The sequence below is a fragment of the Dipodomys spectabilis genome, unplaced genomic scaffold, assembly GCF_019054845.1.
Source record: "Dipodomys spectabilis isolate Male_0828 unplaced genomic scaffold, ASM1905484v1 ptg000179l, whole genome shotgun sequence".
NCBI classification, from domain to species: domain Eukaryota; kingdom Metazoa; phylum Chordata; class Mammalia; order Rodentia; family Heteromyidae; genus Dipodomys; species Dipodomys spectabilis.
Genome location: NW_024870856.1, coordinates 4,027,407 through 4,036,464, shown reverse-complemented (window position 1 = coordinate 4,036,464; position 9,058 = coordinate 4,027,407). Strand labels below are relative to the sequence as shown.

General features: G+C 51.6%; 1 protein-coding gene across 2 annotated transcripts in view; it reads left to right on the top strand.

Annotated features, from left to right (window-relative positions):
* Window positions 1-1,327: 1,327 nt before the first annotated feature.
* Window positions 1,328-9,058, top strand: part of Trio (trio Rho guanine nucleotide exchange factor) — a 319,531-nt gene continuing 311,800 nt past the window's right edge. The window contains exon 1 of one of the 2 annotated variants that reach the window (XM_042695165.1): window positions 1,328-1,484. In XM_042695165.1, coding sequence (XP_042551099.1) covers window positions 1,328-1,484 — 157 coding nt within the window. The remainder of the gene's footprint in view (window positions 1,485-9,058) is intronic. The other variant, XM_042695166.1, reaches the window with a different exon arrangement.

The window sequence follows — 9,058 nt, the reverse complement described above, 5'->3', positions numbered from 1 at the left end:
AAGTGGTTTGCTCGATCAAGTCTCCTCCTCTGACAGACCCTGCGTGTACCGCCACCTGCATTTAGATTAAGTCAAACAGGAGTCCACGAGCTGCTGTTTCCAGCTCCCATCCAGTGCCACACAGCGACCACCATCCACGGGCCATTCATCGAACCACGGACGTTTCCAGTTTACGTGCAACTGGGTGGGAATGGTTATGACCATCGTTTTGCAGCATTCGGTGCGTTCGCTGCTGGCCTCGGCCCTGCCCTTCTCGCCGTTTGCAGCCGCGCCAGAGGCGTTCTTGTACCCTTGACTCACTCGGCACACGCGGACTTGACCAGGATTTGGGGTAGAGCCCATTCCCTTCGTCTCCCCTGCCCACCACCCTCTCTGCTCATTCAACAAGTACTCCTGAGCCCCGAGCGCGTGGCAGCGCGCGTGCGCGCGCGCGGCGTCCGGGGCGCACGCACGGGCCGGGTGCCCAGACGCCCGCCCCGCGGGCGGCGGAAGAACCCGGCGGCCCTGGCGTCACAGGACAGCGCTCACCGCGCCAGCTGGGGCGTCTTGACTCCTGGGCGCAAGGCCCGGCCAGAGAAGGCCCGCCTCGGTGGGGCAGGGCTTTCCGACTCCTCCCCAGGCTCGGAGCCGCCCCGGTAGGGGAGGGGGAGATCGGGCAGCGGCGGCGGCCGGCTCTCCGCCAGCCCACCGCGCCCTCGGGGCGCCCGCCCACCCGCCCGGCGTGGCCCCGCCCGGCGTGGCCCCGCCCCTCCAGGGCCCCGCCCTCCGCAGGCCCCGCCCCCGCCGAGCCCACGCTCGGGCCGTTGACGAGGCTCGCCGGAAATTGCCGAAGCCCCTCTTTTTTCCTTCCTCCCCTTTCCCTACTCTCCCTTTTCCTTTCACCCGGGTTCCCTCAGCCGTGATTTCCTCCCTCCCCCTCCTTCCTTCCCCGTCGGAAATCAAGATGGAGGCTCGCGGCTGCCGCCGGCGCCCGTGATTCTCAAGCTCCGGCCGGCCACCGACACCCCCTCGGGCCTCCCCCCCGCCCTCGGGACTGCGTGTGCGGCGCGGTGTCCGCCGCTGCCCGCGCTCCGGCCGGCGCCGCCGAGGTCGTGGCTCCGCGCTCCCGCCCCGCGGCCGGTCCGCGTTTCCCGGGCGGAGTCCCGGTCTATGTGGGCGCGCTCCCCGGGCCGAGCCGCCGCCGCCCGCCGCCCCGGGGCTCTGCCTTCGTGCGCCGGCCGCGGGCAGCGAGGCGCTGAGCGCCTCCGGGCCCGGTGCAGGGCGGGCGGCGCGCGGCGCTAGGGGCGCGGGGCCCGAGGCGGGCGCGGCCGCGGGCGCTGCCGCAGCCATGAGCGGCAGCGGCGGTGGTGCCGCCGCCCCCGCCGCGTCCTCCGGCCCCGCGGCAGCAGCCAGCGCGGCGGGCTCCGGCTGCGGAGGCGGCGCCGGCGAGGGGGCCGAGGAGGCGGCCAAGGACCTGGCCGACGTCGCGGCCTTCTTCCGATCGGGTGAGTCGCTCCGGCCAGGCGGCCCCGCGCGCCCGGCAGACCCCGGCGTGCCGGGCACCCGCCGGCCTTGGCTAGCCGGGCCCGGCGCGTTCCTGGTCCTCCCGGGTCACCGCATCCCGGTGCTCCGCGACCCCCGCCCGCGTGTCACGCCGTCCGCGTCGCCCCACGCGCCGCGGCTCGGCCCGGACGCCGCCGACTCTCCTCCCCAGCGCCAGCCCCTGGTTGCCGGGGAGGCCCCGGGCCCCCGACGGCCCCGGCTCCGCGGGTTGGGGCGCCGGCTCTTTGTCTCCTTCTCGGGAGGGCCGAGGAGGCGGCGTGGGTGGAGGCCCCTCGGGTGGAGGCCGGGCGGACGGGGGCCGGGCAGCTCCGAAAGCGGCTGCTGCTCCGTGCTGTTCTTGGGTCCCCTTGTCCCCGGGCCTCCCCTGCACCCCGCGAAGCGACCTGTTTTCTTCGACGGGTGCTGCTCTGGCCTGTCATCTCCCGGCCTCGGTCTACGCTTCTGTGAAACGGGGCAGCCATGGCAGCCGCTGCGCCGGGAAGGGCGGGGGGGGGGGGGTGGGCCGTGGCCGAGCCGGAGTCTCCGGGGGCGGCCCCGCGGGGGGACATCTGGGGATGTGGTGTGCCCGGAGAGCGGCGCGGAGCCGGGACGCTCGGGGTGCCCGCGTGGGTGGCGTGGACACGGGGTCCCCTGGCGGCTGGCTCCGTGTCCACGCCCCAGCGAGGAGGGGCAGCGGCGGCCGAGGCGAGCGTGGAGCAGCCGGCGGGAGGTTGTGCGGCCCGGGGCGGGGGCGTGGCGGGGCGTCCGGGGGACCCCAGCGGCGGCGGCGCCTCCTCCTCCCGCCGCGACCCAGATCCCGCGCTCGCGCGAGCCGGGCTCGCGTCCCCGCTCCCGGTGCCGCCTGCTCGCGCGCCCCGGGCGTCGGCGGAGCTGCGGGAGGAGGAGGAGGAGGAGGAGGAGGAGGAGGAGGAGGAGGCGGTGGCGGCCGCCGCCTTGGGACCCGCGACCCCGAGCGAGCGCGGGCTGCGGGGAGATGCAGACGGCACGCTGGAGAGCGGCGGAGGGCGGGCCAGGTCGGGTCCCCGAGGGGCGGGCGTGCGGGCTGGGGCGTGTGCGGGTTGCTGGGTGGCGGCCTCCTGGACTGGCTGCGGAGGCCGGAGGGTCGGGGGAGCGATCCGCGCTGGGGCGCCGCAGCGGCAGCCAGGCAGCGGGAGCCGGGCCGTCGGCGCGCGCTGCTCCGGGGCCTCTTTCAGAACGAGCTTCCCGGATTCTGAGAGCGCACCTCCACCGTCCTGGTAACCCGGAGCCGAGCGGGGAGGCCGGGGCAGAAGCTGGCCGCGCCGGTTAGGCCCCTGGTGTAGTACTGTCTTCCCTCCGTTTTTTTTTGTTTTTCGTTTTTGTTTTTTTTTTTCTAAATCTTCCAGGCAGGGTTTTTAAAAATTCATTTTTAGCGGGTCGGTTGTGGCTGAGAGTGATACACTCTGTCTCTACTGTGTCAGCTTGGGTTTAGTGCTCTTCGCCCGAGTTCCCTGCAGAAAGCCAAGGTTTAGGAAAACCTCAACTCCTTCAGATGAAAAGCCAGCCTGCCTGCCTGCCTGCCTGCCTGCCTAGCTGTCTTTTTTTATTTTTTTTTGGTGAAAGATTGTGGGTATTAGCTCTTAACAATAGAACTGGGAAGCCACAGTCTAGCCTGTCTTCTTTCAATCATCTATTATGGAATAATAGATTCTGGGCAAAATTCAGCTGCTCCTCTGTTAGCAGGTTCTTGTGCCCTAAAGAAGGAAAAAAATATTTTGTTGTTGTTGTTGTTGCTTGTGAGACCAGACTTTATGCATGGTTTAGGAAACACTTCTTTTCCTCCTGTTTCTGAAGAATCTGGTTTGACTGGACACCCACAGAAAAGCTGTGACCTGTCAGTGGTTTTCCCTGCACTATCCCCTTGCTTTGCGCCGTCGCCTTGTGCTGCTGGGGTTTCAGGACAGAACCAGGTAATGTTGCTCCTTGCCTTCTTCCTTTCTTTTTCTCCAGTGTCTTGACTTTGAGCTGGATGAATTGTCCTCAGAAGCCAGGGCAGATTATCAGTGACCCATCCCAGAGGTTGTCTGGAACGACATTTGAGAAATTATTTTCCTAGAATGTGTGCTCTAGATCTTGGCTGTGACATTTAGGCTAGTGATAGGTACCTGAGAGTATAGAGAGACTGGTAGGTTGAATAGATGTGGGGCAGGGATTGTCCTGGTCTGGGCAGGCTTTGGGCAAAGATGCTCTCTGGCAAAGCAGTTCATGCAGAGTGTTCCTGGGCAGTTCTATTAAATGTGGATGCTGAGGAGAAAGAAGTGACCAAATCCTGATAAATCTGACTTAATTTCCCAAGATACACAAACGAGAGATAGATAGGTTCTTCTCTGGCTTGTAATTTAGCTCAGGGAGGGATATGAACATTTTTTTCCAGGGTGTTTTTAAACAGAATGAATACGTCAGATATCAATGTGACCTAGTCAAAGGCTTTATATTTTGGTTGCCTTTCTTTTTTGTTGGTTGTTGGGCTTGAACTTAGGGCCTGAGCACTGTTCTTGAGCTCTTTTGCTTAAGGCTAGCCCTCTACCACTTTGAGCCACAGTGCCATTTCTGGTTTTCTGGGGGTTAAATTGGAGATAAGAGTCTGATGGACCTTTCTGCCCAGGCTGGCTTTGAATCATGATCCTCAGATCTCAGCCTCCTGATTAGCTAGGATTACAGGAGTGAGCCACAGTACTTGCTGGTTGCCTTTCTTTTCCCAGCCCTGCAGTTGTGTTCGCTTGCCTCTTCTTTTTATTCCCTCTGGTCCTGCATTAAGCTTCATATTTGTAGTCATAGTCTGAAAATGGACACCCAAGGATGGATGAAAGGAGGAAAACTTCAGCTTAGAACTTTTAAACAGAACAGTTCAAAAATAGAGTGGGATGCTGTGTGATTTCTCCATTAGTGGAATTGTTCAAGCAGAAGTGGTGCCACCTGCCAAGATGCGGAGTTGGGCACTGGAACAAGATGCTTGCCTCAGAGAGGTATTCAGGGAGATGGCATAAAGCAGTTTCCTTTTCTGTGCGAACTCTGTTGTTTCCTCAAATCAAGTTCCTACATAGTGTTCCCCATTTTTCTTTGGATTTTAGAGCAGTAGTGGCCCTTTCCTTCTGCTCCAGTCACCTAGTATACATATACATACACTTATCTCCTGTATGTACGGTTAATTTGTTCTCCACTTGGAAACTTGGCATGGGAAAGTCTTTCATTTTGATAGTTCTGATCACTAATTTGTAGACCTGATAAAACAGTTAATGTTAAAGTAAATTGAGTTGACAACATTATGTGTCAGAGGGTAGCTAAGAGATTTTCTGCAAGTGTTGGCAAATCTTGAACTTCATAGAGCATAGCACTCAAAAAGGTAAAGCAGAATTCAAAAATATGAGCTAGTACAGGTGTTTTTTTTTTTTTTTTTTTGTAGCTGAGGAATCGCTTTTTAGGGAGATTGTGTGACTCCTTCCCCTCTTTTCCCCAGAGGAACTCAGTAGAGGTGGGGTCAGGGCTAGGAAACTTGCCCTGAACTCTGGAGCTCTTTCCCGGATGCCTCTCATGGCCAGAACGTGGCTTACATTAGTTCTCAACCCCGCTGGGACCAATCACTTTTATTGCCAATCTATTTTGGGGCCCTTTCTTGTGGCAATAAATCATTCTTTCAAAGCTCCTTATTTAACCTTGTAAGTGTGTGTGTGTGTGGGGGGGTGCTTATATAAATGCATTATTTTTAACCTGCCTGGCATGCTTTGGTTGGCAGTAAATGAATATGTGGAGAATAAAGGTTTGTGGTTATTCTGAAGTTATCATGCTGGGTTTCTTTTTTATTAAATTTTATTCTGGTCTCCTTGCTGTAGCATGTCTTTCCAAGGAATACACTAAAAAAATCAAGTCAGTCACTTTCTGAGGGAGTTGCATGCATACTTTTCTGTCCTGTGATTTAATGGTTTCCTTGAATCGAGGGAAGCTTTTCTTCATATTTACGTTCTTAACCTTACTTAATTGACTAGCCAACCTCCACACTTGCAGTGCGACTTCTGTTGTGTTTTGAAGCCTACAGCTTTGGGCATTGTAAGCAACAAAACAACTGTTTCAAGAAGTAGGTCCTTAGTACCTCAATATTTTGAAAAGAAAAGGTGAAAAAAAGTTACCTGATAGTGAACTTTGGGGCTCAATTTTAGAAAAAAGTAGGGAAAAAATTTTAAAGGAGTGTTTTAAATGACTGCAGAAATTAATGAAGAGTAGTAAATTCATCATTGAAAGCTTTTCACTGAGACCTTAACTTATTGATGTGTAATAATATATTCTTGCAGCTTAACATCTAAGTCACAAGTGAAGATATAAATGAAGCCATTTTAACTATTCAAATAATTAACCAAAATTTAAATGAAGTTAGTAGTGATGTTCAAAGTTAGGCTTGTTTGAAGATGATGAGTGTGTTTTAAAAATATATAAGTAGAATGATTGTGTGCCAGTCCTGGACCTTGAACTCAGCCTGGGTGCTGTCCCTGAACTTTTTTACTCAAGGCTAGTGTTCTGCCACTTTGAGCCACAGCTCCACCTTTTGGCTTTTTTTGGTGGTTAATTGGAGATAAAAATCTCATGAAGTTTTCTGCCCTCAGTAGTTTTGAATGGTGATTCTTAGATCTCAGCCTTTTGAGTAGTTTAGGATTACAGATGTGAGCTACCAGCACTTGGTAGCTAAGATGATTTTTAAAGACCTTTTGTTTGTGTGTGTGTATGTGCATTTGCGTGTGTGTACATTATTATCAGAACTTGAATTCAGTGCCTTCCACTTGTTCTGCTTTTTTGCTCATGGATGTTGCTATACTTCTTGAACCATAGCTTAAGTTCCCACCCCACTCTCCTCCCCCTTTTCGATAGATTTCGCATTGGTTCCTAAAAGTGGAAGATGTGTTTGAAGCCTTCTTAATCTAAATCAACTGGATCTGACACTTAGTTTATTGTTTGACTTCTATTGGCATAAGTTAAATTTTATCTCATATCTCTGGCAGAATTCCAAAGAAAAGTCAAATTCTTAATCAACTGCTACACTTTTACTGCCTAGTAAAATCACTTATATTGATACATCTGAGCTGTTTTACCTTCCTCATTTTCTCCAGTTCTCTAGTGAATTGACTTTTATTTTCTTAGATACATTGTGATCGACAAACTTTTAGGAACTAGAAGCTCAAAAGACAGGGAAGAAATAGATTTCAGAATCCCACTGGTTCTGGGGGAAGATGTACTCTGCTTAGACATCCCTTCTCTCATTCCTGCTTCTCCCTGGTATTTGGGCAATAGTTTTGCTGAACTGATAGGTGATTGTGTGACTCGCTTCCTAGACAGGATACTGTCTATTGTGTCTTCTCCTTTTTTAGCTGCTGGGGTACAATAGGAGTGGGCCACAGTGAAAGCAAGGGTAAGTGGGTTTAATAACAGCCAGCATTCTTTCTTGCTTCTTCAGATTTTGCAAAGGAGCTGTTCCACAGAGCAGTAGGAAAGGAATGAGCAAGAACCACAGTGAGGTGTCTCAAAATTCCCTCCACTTAGGAAGGCTGCTTTATTCAGACTGCCTTCTTCAGCGGGAGTCCTCCTGGGAATTCTATCCCTATATGTCTTAACAGAAGGGAAAGCAGCAGGAAAAGAGCCTGTGAGGCCTTCCCTGCCTCTGTCCCTGAGCTGCCCTGGGCCCCTGATTGCAGACCCTGGTGCTCCCAGAACAGGCCTTAACTACTCACTACGCTGTCCAACACCTGCCAGACTCTGACTTTACCCCAGCTGCCTTCCAGTTGATAAAGCTGAAATGAGATTCCTGACCAGAGTCCCTAGTGTGGTCTCCTAGCTTTATCATTTTATTAAGCCTTATTTATATATGCAGACCTTGTTTGTGGGAAATCTTACTCTTATAATGGTTAGCAAGTATATAAACACTCATTTTCAATTCTCATTCACTACTGGAAGTAATTTGCTTATTGCATAGTTCTCTTGTTACCTTGGTTTTCTCTTTTCTGTTCCTTCTCCATATAAGGAAGTCTGTTGAACACAAATTATTAACCATCTGTTCTCTAGGAAGTTGTTTGCCACAGCAGAGAAAGTCTGAGCAGGACTGTTAATACTCAAGGTAGAGGGAGTTAAGCTGCTGAAAGATACTGACTTCTGAGATTTATCCCTCTTGAAACTTCTTTAGTGAGTGGAATATTTAGTCTAATTGTAGATATGCTGTGTAGATGAGAAATCTTTTGGTGATAAATGTACTTGAGTTTTATTATTATTATTATTATTATTTTGGGTCCGGTCGTGGGGCCTGAACTCTGGGCCTGGGTGCTGTCCCTCAGCTCTTCAACTCAAAGCTAGCGCTCTACCACTAGAGCCACAGCGCCACTTCCGGCTTTTTTCTTTTTGCTCATGTGGTGCTGAGGAATCAAACCTAGGGCCTCATGCATGCAAGGCAAGCACTCTACCACTGAGCCACCTTCCCAGCCCCTGTACTTGAGTTTTAGATTACTATTTTAACTAGCTTTACGCCTACTCCTGGGGGATTGCAGTCTATAGAAAAACCATTCTATTTGAGTTTTGTCATAAATGCGTACATTGTAGTTTTACTAACATCGAGACTTTTCTTGAACTTAGTTAATATAGAGACTCTTTGGTAGGTGTAAGGGTACTTTAGGTTAGTAGTGTCCGTTACAGTCGATTTGCCTTAATTTTTTACAGCCTGTAGCTGTGTGTGGGTTCCCTTCAGGAGGGGTTTCTGTAAGTGGTGGCAGATTTGTCCTGGCAGCTGTGTGACCTCCTCTTTCCTTCAGTTCTAGGAAAGAGGTTTGCTGCTTGGTTTCTGCTATGCTGCTGGGAAGGGCTATGGGCCCTGTGTTGTCTGAAGCAGTAAAACAATATATCTGTGAATAAATAAACTATAGCACATTAATTCCATTAGTGCTGAGTGGGAAAAGGCAGTCCCGAAAGTATGATCCACTTATATATGACATTCTCAAAAAGACAGCTATACTAGAGAACAGGTTGGTAATTGACAGTAAGATGTTGGGGGTAGGAGAGTAGGAGAAGTAGGAAGAATTGCTGGAGTGAGAAGGAACTGTGTTTGTATCCTAGTTGTGTTGGTTCCATGTGTTAAAGCTCAAAGAACTGTACAACAGCAGCAGCTATTTTAACTGTATGCTCTAAAAAAATACAACATTAAAAAAAACTGATACTTGCGGAGGAAACTTTTTTTACAGATCAAAGAATTATATGCGAATCATTTACAGCTTAATTAAAGAGGGACAGTCCAAAAGGCAAATAGATATTTCAAAGAACATATGTCTCACCAACATTTAGCTCTACTATTAATCAAAAGAAATGGAAACAAAGTAAGATGCCAACAAAATTCAAACCAATGTAAGTCCTTTCTGTAAGTAAAACTGAGCAAAATTGAGTTCTTTTGGAAAGACTTTCTTTGACTTTAAATATGGTAGTTGCTTGGACTGCTTTATTTAGGACCTAACTTTTGATAATTGTTGGGGATAAA